This window comes from Haematobia irritans, chromosome 1, assembly GCF_050003625.1.
Source record: "Haematobia irritans isolate KBUSLIRL chromosome 1, ASM5000362v1, whole genome shotgun sequence".
Classification (NCBI taxonomy): Eukaryota; Metazoa; Arthropoda; class Insecta; order Diptera; family Muscidae; genus Haematobia; species Haematobia irritans.
In genome coordinates, this window is record NC_134397.1 from 48,933,511 (window position 1) to 48,946,766 (window position 13,256).

At 30.7% G+C, this 13,256-nt stretch overlaps 1 protein-coding gene across 3 annotated transcripts in view; it reads right to left on the reverse strand.

Moving 5' to 3' along the window:
- Window positions 1-537: 537 nt before the first annotated feature.
- The window catches only part of LOC142220837 (uncharacterized), a 103,752-nt gene continuing 91,033 nt past the window's right edge, over window positions 538-13,256 (reverse strand). For 2 of the 3 annotated variants that reach the window (XM_075290204.1, XM_075290205.1), the window contains 2 exons: window positions 5,029-5,621; window positions 538-1,438 (listed from right to left, as the gene is read on the reverse strand). In XM_075290204.1, coding sequence (XP_075146319.1) covers window positions 1,204-1,438; window positions 5,029-5,621 — 828 coding nt within the window. In that variant the 3' untranslated portion in view covers window positions 538-1,203. The remainder of the gene's footprint in view (window positions 1,439-5,028; window positions 5,622-13,256) is intronic. The other variant, XM_075290206.1, reaches the window with a different exon arrangement.

Here is a 13,256-nt window from a genome sequence, read left to right on the forward strand (position 1 = left end):
CGAGTAAAATAATAAATAAACTTCGAAAATAAAATAATAAGTCATTCCTTTCAAAGAAACATTTTTTCATAATAACTTCAAAAATTTGATAAAAAAGCGTGCAAAATAAGATTTTTTTACATATTAACATATTACGATTCTATTATATTAATTATTGGACATTCCGCATCGGTAACCACGGTTAATTTTTTGAATTTATTAATTTGAAAAGACGAAATGATACAAATATTATGCGTTGGAAAAAAATTTTATCGTTGTCATATATATTTTTATACCCACAACCATAGAATGGTAATTTGATATAAACCCCATGTACGTAAACCGACCCCCGATTTGGAGTTTTGGGCTTTTAGAAACTGTACCTTTTATCCAATTTTACTGAAAATAGATATCTGGAGCTATTTTAGAACCATAAATAGTTGTGCCGAATATGGTGTGTATCGCTCCATGTCAAGATAATTCTGTTCTAATCAGCTGACTCTGTTGTACCACCTTGTTGTCACACCTTAATGGCAACGCTATGATATTAAAACGCAATTATTGTAAATATATATTAAATAATTGTTTAATTATCATTATTAATAGACCATTACAATAGTGTGTGTACATATAGTATAAATATTTTCTAAATATAGTATTTATAATTATTTACAAATAAAAAATTAATGCTTAGAAAACTAAAAATAAAATATCGAAATTTTTGTTTGTTTTTTCTTCTTTATAATACAAAAGAAAGAGAAAGACGAAATAAATGTACAGAAGACGATAATGACAATTTTAACTCATTTGTTTTAATTAAATCATAATTATAATATCACAAAAAGGAGGAATTAATACATAACAATAGTTTTTGCAAATCTTTACATAGAAAATAAAAAAATAATAATAAATATCTATTTTTTTCAAAGGGTGACATATTCGTATTCATCAATTCATAGGTTAAAAAAATTAAATAAAGCTGTCACACCAAATTAGATAAAGCTGCATTTTCATTCTAATATACACATAATTGTGTATTTTATGTACATGGTAACAAATTAAAATAATAAAATACAATATTTGTAATGACTAAAACAGGTTTTTCGCGATTCTTTTTCAAATGAGTTGTTGTGTTTTGTTTTTCAGAATTTTTTTTTTCTAAAATAAATTCCCTAAATTGATAAGGCACTTGTGGCTTTCATTGCTCGACCTCTGGTGTCCTGTTCAATTGTAATTGGTTGGATTCGATATTTTGGCTCCATACATATTAGCCACTTTGTAGATAAATTCATATTGTTCCTTGGTCAAGACAGCACTGGCTCTGCCACGTCTCACATAATAGACAATGTGTGGTATATCAACGGTACGTTTAGGTGTTTCCAAACTTCGGATGGCAATATCACAGGCGATGATTGTACCCGTTCGACCAGTACCTGGAGAGCAGTGGACAGTTAAGGGACTGCAAAAATGTTTTGGGTGAAAAAAAGAGAGAGAGAAAACATACAAATAAACATGAAGGTATACAATCACAAAACAATCACTTTAGGTACATGCTTAATTATAAATAATAATTTTCATTCTTTTTTTATTCACAAGAATGACGAATAGAAATATAATTTGGACAAAATAGAAATAAAATTTTCTATAGAAATGAAAATTTTTACTAAATTTTCTATAGAAATAAAATTCTGACAAAAATTTTTATAGAAATACAATTTTGACAAAATTTTCTATAAAAATGAAATTTGACAAAATTTTCTATAGAAATGAAATTTGACATAATTTTCTATAGAAATAACATTTTGACAAAATTTTTTATAGAAATAACATTTTAACATATTTCTTTATAGAAATAAAATTTTGATAAAATTTTCTATAGAAATAAAATTTTGTCAAAATTTTCTATAGAAATAAAATTTTGACAAAATTTTCTATAGATATGAAATTGGACACAATTTTCTATAGAAATAAAATTTTGACAAAATTTTCTATAGGAATACAATTTTGACAAAATTTTCTATAGGAATACAATTTTGACGAATAGAAATATAATTTGGACAAAATAGAAATACAATTTTGACAAAATTTTCTATAGAAATAAAATTTTGACAAAATTTTCTGTAGAAATAAAATTATGACAAAATTTTCTGTAGAAATAAAATTTTGACTAAATTTTCTACAGAAATGAAATTTTGACAAAATTTTCTATAGAAATTAAATTTGACAAAATTTTCTATAGAAATAAAATTTTGACAAAGTTTTTTATAAAAATAAAATTTTGACAAAATTTTCTATAGAAATAAAATTTTGACAAAATTTTCTAAAGAAAAAAAATTTTGACAAAATGTTCTATAGAAATAAAATTTTGACAAAATTTTCTATAGAAATAAAAATTTGACAAAATTTTCTATAGAAATAAAATGTAGACAAAATTTTTTATAGAAATAAAATTTAGACAAAATTTTCTATAGAAATAAAACTGTGACAAAATTTTCTATAGAAATAATAATAAATTTTGACAAAATTTTCTATAGAAATAAAATGTAGACAAAATTTTTTATAGAAATAAAATTTAGACAAAATTTTCTATAGAAATAAAACTGTGACAAAATTTTCTATAGAAATAAAATTTAGAAAAAATTTTTTATAGAAATAAAATTTAGACAAAATTTTCATAGAAATAAAATTTTGACAACATTTTTTAAAGAAATAAAATTTTGACAAAATTTTCTATAGAAATAAAATGTTAACAAATTTCGTTATAGAAATAAAATTTTGACAAAATTTTCTATAGAAATAAAACTGTGACAAAATTTTCTATAGAAATAAAATGTTGACAAAATTTTCTTTAGAAATAAAATTTTAAAAAATTTCTTTATAGAAATAAAATCTTGACAAAATTTTCTATAGAAATAAAATTTTGACAAAATTTTCTACAGAAATAAAATTTTGAAAAATTTTCTATAGAAATAACATTTTGACAAAATTTTTTATAGAAATAAAATTTTGCCAAAATTTTCTGTAGAAATAAAATTTTGACAAAATTTTCTATAGAAATGAAATTTGACAAAATTTTCTATAGAAATAAAATGTTTTATAGAAATAAAATTTTGACAAAATTTTCTAAAGAAATAAAATTTTACAAAATTTTCTGTAGAAATAAAATTTTCTATAAATGAAATTTGACAAAATTTTCTATAGAAATAGCATTTTGAACAAATTTTTTTATAGAAATAAAATTTTAACAAATTTCATTATAGAAATAAAATTTTTACAAAATTTTCTATAGAAATAAAATTTTGACAAAATTTTCTATAAAAATAAAATTTTGACAAAATTTTCTATAGAAATAAAATTTTGACAAAATTTTCTTTAGAAATAAAATTTTGACAAAATTTTCTATAGAAATAAAATTTTGACAAAATTTTCTATAGAAATGAAATTTGACAAATTTTTCTATAGAAATAAAATTTTGACAAAATTTTCTATAGTCAATATGGCTCACTACTTGGTCAATATCTCGGCTTTGACCATACAAAATTTCAAAAAAGGAACTGTAACCGTTCCCCATTTGCTATTTGTGTTATCTCACCCTTTTATGCAATCAGATACTTTTGATCAGTTTGTATGGGAGGTACGTGGAAGAGTGGTCTGATCAAAACCAAACTTCCCATTTGTCTTAGTTTTTATCATCAACAAGGCCCTTTAAAGTTTCGCTTTCCTATGATGTCCCCTTCTATGTTTGTCCATTCATTGTATGGGATCGAAGCACTGTACGATGGCTTCTCGACCGTGAGATCAAATTAAATGCCGAATATTATCGGAAAAGTGTCCTAAATATAGTACTGAAGTCCTGAGCAGACAAACATTTTGGCCGCAGACCAAATGAAATTTGACAAAATTTTCTATAGAAATGAAATTTGACAAAATTTTCTAGAGAAATAAAATTTTGACAAAATTTTTTATAGAAATAAAATTTTGACAAAATTTTCTATAGAAATAAAATTTTAACAAAAGTTTCTATAGAAATAAAATTTTGACAAAATTTTTTATTGAAATAAAATTTTCATAACATTTTATATAGAAATAAAATTTGACAAAATTTTTGGAAACTTTTCTATAGAAATATAATTTTTACAAACTTTTCTATAGAAATAAAGTGTTGACAAAATTTTCTATAGGAATAAAATTTTGACAAAATTTTCTATAGAAATAAAATTTTGACAAAATTTTCTATAGAAATAAAATTTTGACAAAATTTTCTAGAGAAATAAAATTTTGACAAAATTTTCTATAGAAATAAAATGTTGACAAAATTTTCTATAGAAGTAAAATTTTGCAAAATATGAGTTTTTTGTTTGGTAGCTTTTTGGTAAAATTTTCTCCAAATTTTGGTAGATTATTTTTGGCTCGAGTGGCAACCGTGCCCATGACTCCTTTTGAAGCAAGGCGGGCATAACGATCATTGCATCAAAGAGGCTCCCGTTACGAGGTATGCGATCCTAATCAGTAGGAGACAAATATATGAGGACTTTAAGAACGCAATATCCAGAACAAAGGGCACTTGAGGAACATGGGACGACGTCATCCTACCATTTAAGAGTTGCTTTTATCCACTCTTCATCATCGCCTTGGATCATCATCGATTGGATTTCTGAATCTTAAATCCACTCTAAGACGATACTAAAACATTTGTATCCTTATAATAGTGCTGATAGTGCAGTATCCTTAGTGGGCTAAGTTGGTGGAAAGGGCACTGGTGGAACACAGAGCGACGTCATGTGAGGAGCACCACTACCCGACACTATGGAAGAGTTGCGTGTATCCACCCTCTATCGGTTTCGCATATTAAATATTCCTGGCTCATTTGAAGGTTTGGCTATTTCCGAATTCTGAATCTACACCAAGACGATACTGAAGCATTCATATTCCTATGATACTGTTGAAGCATTTTCTTCAGTAGCAATGGAATTTGGCCACTTTCCAAACCATTGTGATTCTTAAGTCAAAATGTAACTGAAAACACATATTTATAAATTGTTTACTTACCCCTGATTTCTTGCAGTCTTTTTAATCGGCACCATGGAAATATTTCCATTTATTTCACCATTACCATCTACATCGGTTCCTTCCTTTCCTGATGACCCACCATTTACCATGGCATTTGCTGTACCCTCTTCTGCTGATTTAAGCGTAGCACTTGAACTTTTCTCCTTATCCTTATCTTCATTAGCCTGTTCGATGGCATAACTAATGAGAGAAGAACGTGCCTCCAATAGCATTGCTATAATGGGTGCCTCCTCCGAGGGTACACCCGTTTCGGGCCATTTATACCAATAATGTGTCAATTCACGTGAGACATTCTCACCCGTATGCTTTAGCAGTATTGTCGAAATGGCATATTTATCTTTGACTTCACGATTTTGCAAAGTGACTTGGAAATCACCAAATGAACAATGATTATCCAATGTCACAGATGGTGGTAAATATTCCGCACATTTCTCCACACCATTCTCAATGAGATCGGTAGCTTGTATGATGACACGAGATTGTTGTTCCCAAATCATACGCCAGAAATCTTCAACTGTTGTGTCCATGGGAGCCTGACAGGCTATATAATAATTTGGAGAATCTTTGGGACCCTTGAAAGAAATAAATTTGAAAATAAATGCATGATTAAATTTCGAAAAATAAATGCATTATCGAATTTGATAATATCAAATATGGTTAAGACAAGTGTATGACTGCGAGCATTTAATATAGATTTACTTTTTCAACGAAGATGCTGATGATGATGAGTAATGGAATTCATATACGGTTTCTTTTAAATGAGAATATTTCTTTGGAATGTTCTTCTAAAATGACTTATAAGTAGGCGGATATTAAAATAGAAGTACATTAATTTTTTATACGCAGTAATTATGTGATTGCAGTATATTTGGTAGGAAACCAAATATGGCGATTGTGTTAACTTGCTCGAACAAAATGCTTTTGTCTCGAAAGACAAATCGTTATAATGATACAGGTAGCATTGTTAAACACTATGGCAGTGGTACAATAACACTGGAACAACATCTGAATGATTTGTTGAGTTAAGATTCGAATTTAAGGAAATAAAAGAAAAGGGCAAACTATCTTAAACCAAAATAACATAAAAAAGTTAGGCTTGAGAGAACCAAACTCTATGCTTTTACAACATTGTGAATTTTCGAAGAAAAATTGTCCAATTGGGTAATACCTAAACTCCCGAAATGGTCGTGGTTACTTAACCGAGAGGACCAACGAACATATCAGATTCCTTGAAGATCACGACAACAACAAAAATGGCCCGGTGGGAGTGGGAATGCCGAACATATATCAGAGTTCAATAGCTATTACACCGATGAGAGGACTGAGAACATACGAGAAAAGGCTGCAAAACCACTGTGTAAAAAAAGCTGTAGTAATCATGACCGGATACCTAGAGTTGAGGGCACCTCTGTGCCGTACAGGACCGGCGGTTTAAAAGACGTGTAAGCACCAACACACATATCAGATCCCTTGAAGATGATGTCAACCAGAGAGGAGTGGGATCTCCGAACATATGTTCAGCCCGATATTTCAGGCTTACTTAGACTATTCAGTCCATTGCGGTACCACAGTGTTGCTTAGCTCATTGAGAAGGGACCTCATTTTTATAGCCGAGTCTGAGCGACGTTCCAGAAATTAGAAATTTCACCAGCATTACTGAGAGGATATTGTCCACCGCTGAAAAAAATTTTGGCGTTTGGTCGAAACTGGGATTAAATACTTGACCCTTTGTATGCAAAGCGGGCATGCTAACCATTGCACCACGGTGGCTTCCCACCGTAGACTAGTTACTTTGCCAACACCCACGGTTGACACAGTTGGTAGAATACTACCAAATTCTCTGGTAGATTGGTAAAATTCTTGATGTTTTGGTAGATTTTTGCAAAACATTCCTCTCCAACTAAGAGATACTTTAATTTTTTATAGAAATCAAATTTTGACAAAATTTTCTATAGAACGAAGGTATCTTCTATTCGACCTTGATAACTTTACGATTGGTGTGAGATAAATTTAATGGAATTAAATATCTTGAAATGTAAATTAATGCGCTTTTCGAGAAGAACTGTATTCGAGTCGAGTTATTCTATCGGGACTAACGAGCTGGAAGCAGTCGATTCTTTCAAGAATCTTGGATTGCTATTGGACCAGCGTCTGAACTTTCGTCAACACATCTCTATGGCCATCAGTGAAGTAGTTGTTACTCTTGGATTCATGAAACGTTGGAGTAGGTTAGGTTAGGTGGCAGCCCAATGTATCAGGCTCACTTAGACTATTCAGTCCATTGTGATACCACAGTAGTGAACTTCTCTCATGTCACTGAGTGCTGCCCGATTCCATGTTAAGCTCAATGACAAGCGACCTCCTTTTTATAGCCGAGTCCGAACGGTGTTCCACATTGCAGTGAAACCACTTAGAGAAGCTTTGAAACCCTCAGAAATGTCACGAGCATTACTGAGGTGGGATAATCCACCGCTGAAAAACTTTTCGGTGTTCGGTCGAAGCAGGAATCGAATCCACGACCTGGTGTATGCAAGGCGGACATGCTAACCATTGCACCACGGTGGCTCCCAAAACGTTGGAGTAAAGAATTTAGAGATTATTCAATTACCAAGATACTTTACACTTCATTAGTACGAAGCAACCTTGAGTATGGTTCTATATTATACCATCCACTCAAATAAGATTGAGTCCGTCCAGAAGCAATTTCTTCTATTCTGTCTTCGACACAGAGGTTGGGATCGCCAGTCTTTACCATCGTATCAATTTCGCTTAAATCTTATAAAATTACACTCACTGCGAAGTCGTAGAACTATATTCAATATTTCTTTCATAATGAATATAATTCAAGATGAAATTGATTCTGAGTTTCTTCTGAACGAACTGTCTTTTAACATACCTGTTAGATCTAGCAGGAATTTTGAACCGCTCAAAATTACGTATTATAGATCAGATTATACAAATAACGTTCCGTTTCGAAGGTTATGCCTTCAGTTCAATAAATATTATGCCATTATAAATCTGTCTGAGCAACGAGTTGTTTTGAAGAGAAATATTATTTTAAACTAAAAAATGATAAAATTTTCTATAGAAATAAAATTTTGACAAAATTTTCTATAGAAATACAATTTTGACAAAATTTTGTATAGAAATAAAAATTTTGACAAAATTTTCTACAGAAATAAAAGTTTGCCAAATTTTCTATAGAAATAAAAGTTTGCCAAATTTTCTATAGAAATAAAATCTCGATAAAATAATCTACAGAAATAAAATGTTGACAAAATTTTCTACATAAATAAATTTTGACAAAATCTGAGTAAATTCTCCCTTTGGTGCAAGCTAAAATCATTTAAAATTCGCCATATTTATAACCCCAAAAAAATTTTAAATTTTATAGATTTGTGGTAAATTTTTTTTGCAAATCTTGTTCGATTATTTTTGGCACGATTAGCAACAGTTGTTGCACCCCGTCAATCAAACGTGCCCATTTTGGATTTTCGAATCGAATAACCAACACATTTTTGACCAATCGAAATCCCCATTAGATTATTACCAAACATTTAAATTAATAGAAAATATTTTTATATAAATTATTAGTAACTTTATGGTGCCTAAATATTGGTTTTTGGTGTATCGGTGGGGTAGAGTATAATATAGTCGACGCCACTCGACTTTCCCCAGTGGGTCTTAATGCATAACAATTTATCCATTCATAAATTGCACTTGCTACACCCTCACAAAAAATCGCTTCTGTAACATATACTCCCAAACATATTTTGCTTCAAGCATATACATTTTTGGGTATTGCCCAAACATTTATATGTTTGATCTCTTCCAATATATAATATGTTTGAAAGCATATTGGTCTAAACAATATATGTTTGGGTAGTCTAAGTTCAAAACATTTTGTACTTTTGCATCCAAATTCAATAATGATGTCTTCCAAAAAACAATATGTTATTATGTGAACATATAATATGTTTGGAAGCATTTTGCACCCAAAAATATTATATGCTTAAAAAAAATTCTCCCAAACAATATTGAGCTCAAAATTTTATTTATTTATTTATATATTTACAATCATAATGAATTATGAAAATAAACAGGTAATATAGGTGCTAACAACATAGGTTTTCGACCTGAATGCTCAAAATTTTGTTTCTGCCTAATTGTATATTCCCTCACATCTTTCTCACTTCCACGAGATTTTTTAGTTCTTAGCACCTTTTTCTGTAACACAAACATTGTAGAAGAAATTATTCAATTTTATGATTTTTTTTATTTTAATTTTACCTTTTGCCGGACGGGGATTCGAACAGCGGACCACACAGTTTGTAAGGATCAAAGAAGTAGCTGATCAATTGCCCAAGGGAAAATAAAATGTTAATTTTGTAATAACAAGCAACAACCACCAACTTAATTCAATATCGCCCCCTATTAAATAGCGCTCCAAGCTACTAAACACATATATGTTTATAGGCTATTTCTAAATTAATATATGTTTGCATCCAAGCATATTATATTTACAAACATTTTATGTCCCAAACATAATATGTTCTAACATATTAACATATATGTCCCAAACATGTTATGCTAGTTTATGAACATTATATGCTTGCACTTCAAAAATATTGTGTTTAAAAATTTGTGTTCCAAACATATAATGTTTATAGCCAAACATATGAAAAACAGTCTTTTTCATCCGTGTATATTAGACCAATCTCCATTACTAAAATAATTTGCTTTAATGCATGCTTTAATTATTTAAATTCGCTGTTTTTAAACTTAGACGAATTTATGCTACAACCAAAGCAAAATAATCTTATATTACAACTCGCTATATTAAATTTTAGCCTCAGTGCAATAAATAAAAAGTAAACGGGTTAATGAGAAAAATTAACACTCTCGTGCGAAAATTGAATTAAATTGTATTTCATTTTGTTGGGATTTCCTTATTGTAACTACAACTAACGGACACTATTGGTTTTTTATAAAATTATTCCCTCCCATAAATGCAAAAATTAACTAAAATTAAATAAAAAAATAATTACCATATTAATATGGTAATTAATTAGCAATAATTACCATATTAATTACGCTGTAGTTAGTTTTTACAATTTTCAAGAATTTAGTTAGGAGTGAACGGTCATTAAATTCAGACATACTTGTAATAAAAAATATACATTGGACTGGAGAAGTTCTTTAAAAAAAAATTTAAAATAAACTAAAAAAATATTTTTTTTTGCAAGAAACTTAAGTTATTTTTAGTAACAATTTAACAACTGAATTTTTCTAGTTCTAGTAAATTGACATCACACAATTGTAAAAAGCTATCAATTGACACAAGGCCATATTGTAATTTGTATTTTGTGTATGAAAATGTATGAAAACTTTATGCTACCTATTGTACAATTGAGTGTGCTATTATTATTACACATTTATTTATATGGGTTTTTTTTTCTTGCTTTGCAAATACCAAAAGCACGAATTCCGAAAATTAAAACAAAAGCTACTGCACCCATTCAAAACAAAAAAAAAAAAAAACAAAAAAAACAAACAAAATTACATTCATACTTCCTATGCCTGTAGCTCATTCCAGTTGTCTGTTTGATGAACTCTCGCTCATATATCAACATGAAAGATAATAAAAACGAATATACAATAAATCTCACAAACCCATATAATTACTTATATTATACACAGATGTATTTATATTATAAGATATTATATATCATATAAATTTGAAATATCGCAAAGTTCTCATTAATTTTGCGGAGACATTTTATTGATTGCATCAGAAACAAGTTCATCGTCAATAACAAAAAACATATTCGTACAGTGTTCTCCAATGGAATATGATTAAAAAAAATAGGTTGATCAAATAATTGATTGTCACAAATAAACTTATAGTTAAAAATAAAAAAATTTCCATCACTTCGTTTTAATTAACATAGTCGTCCGAGTTTGTTTAAAAAGTTAATTGTATCAATTATTTTTTAATTAAAAATATTAAAATGTTCAATCATTAATTTAATTAACTTAATGTTTCTATCTTGATTAAAAAAGTTAATTGTATCAATTAATTTATTAATTGAAAAAAATTTCAACATAAATCAAGTTTTTAATTGCAAATATTTTGGTGATATTTTTTCTGTGAACGCTTTATGAAAGTCTCAAAATGTGGAGTAGAATTTAGTTCAATTTTCGCATGACGTAGTTCATTTTTCTATACAATTTACTTTTTTTCTGTGCAGGAGCTTTGTAACGATCTCAATTGATGTGTTTGTGTCCGTTTGTTGGCAGAAATATGAGGAATGGTAGGGTACAACATTTTTAATGTAATTTCTAGATGACAGATATACCAATGTGAACTTGGTAACACTTCGTTACCCTGTAGATTTTAACCCTCTAATGCCCAATCCCGCCTTTAGGCGGGTTTCATTTAAAAAGCAAGCTTTTAGTAAAACACACCTTAAGACAGCAAAAATGGGTAAAAAAGAAAACTCAGTTGAAACTGTTCAAGAGGCTTTGCAGCATATACTGAATTTTACCGTATACATTTTTCTTGTTTAGTTTTCTTGCTTTTGTTTCATTAACATTGAAAATTTAATCAGCTGGCAAAAAATTGGGGCATTAGAGGGTTAATTCCACAATACACCGCTAACCGGCGTGTATTTTGGTATACAAGAAACCGAGTTTTTACCTAACGTTAATCCCTAGGATTGTGTTTACACACTAAGGACTGGTTTCTCAATGCTAAAATTGTATTAACCGCTGGTTTATCCTCCTGTGGTGCAATGGTTAGCATGCCCGTCTTGCATACATAAGGTCGTGGGTTCGATTCCTGCTTCGACCGAACACCAAAAGGTTTTTCAGCGGTGGATTATCCCACCTCAGTAACGCTGGTGACATTTCTGAGGGTTTCAAAGCTTCTCTATAGGGTGATACGGTCAAAATTTGGTCAATATAAACTTGACGTATTTCTTTCAATTTTGCATTTAAAAAACCTGAACACCCCTCATTTTGAAAGTGTGTGTAGAATGTTGTTCCTATTTTGATTTTGGAATTCACTCTTCAGTTGTCAAAATGCCGTCCAAGCAAGAAGAGCAGCGTATCAAAATTTTGCTCGCGCATCGCGAAAATCCGAGCTACATGCACGCAAAGCTGGCAAAATCGATAAAAGTTGCCAAATCAACCGTTACAAATGTAATTAAAGTGTTTGGGGAACGAAAACCGCAAGCCGCTGAGACGACAAAGAGAGTTGCCGGTAGTTTCAAGCGAAACCCTAACCTCTCTCTCCGAGATGCCGCAAATAAGCTGGGTGTATCGTCTACAACCGTGTATCGAGCCAAAAAACGAGCCGGACTATCGACTTACAAGAAGGTAGTGACTCCAAATCGCGATGATAAACAAAATACGACGGCCAAAGCGCGATCCCGGAGGCTGTACACGACGATGCTGACGAAGTTTGACTACGTGGTAATGGACGACGAAACCTACGTCAAAGCCGACTACAAGCAGCTTCCGGGACAGGAGTTTTATACGGCAAAAGGAAGGGGAAAGGTAGCAGATATTTTCAAGCACATAAAACTGTCAAAGTTCGCAAAGAAATATCTGGTTTGGCAAGCCATCTGTACCTGTGGCTTGAAAAGCAGCATTTTCATAGCTTCCGGGACTGTCAACCAAGAAATTTACGTGAAAGAGTGTTTGAATAAACGTCTGCTGCCTTTCCTGAAGAAACACGGTTGTTCCGTACTGTTTTGGCCGGATTTGGCATCTTGCCATTACGGTAAAAAGGCCATGGAGTGGTTCGCCGCCAACAACGTGCAGGTGGTTCCCAAGGACAAGAACACTCCCAACACGCCAGAGCTCCGCCCAATTGAGAAATACTGGGCTATTGTCAAGCGGAACCTAAAGAAGACCAAAAAACTGCTAAGGACGAGGAGCAGTTCAAGGCAAATTGGTTTTCTGCGGCGAAGAAGGTGGACAAGGTGGCTGTACAAAATCTGATGGCAGGTGTCAAGCGTGAGGCCCGGCAATTCGGATTTGGAAAAGCGAAAGCCTAACTGAATATTTTTCCTGAATTTTATACTAATTGAACTTGAAAAAGAAATTTAATTTGATTTTTTAAATAAACGATTTCACCGATTTACACCCGTTTTCCCTTGAAATTTTGACCGTATCACCCTTTAAGTGGTTTCTCTGCAATG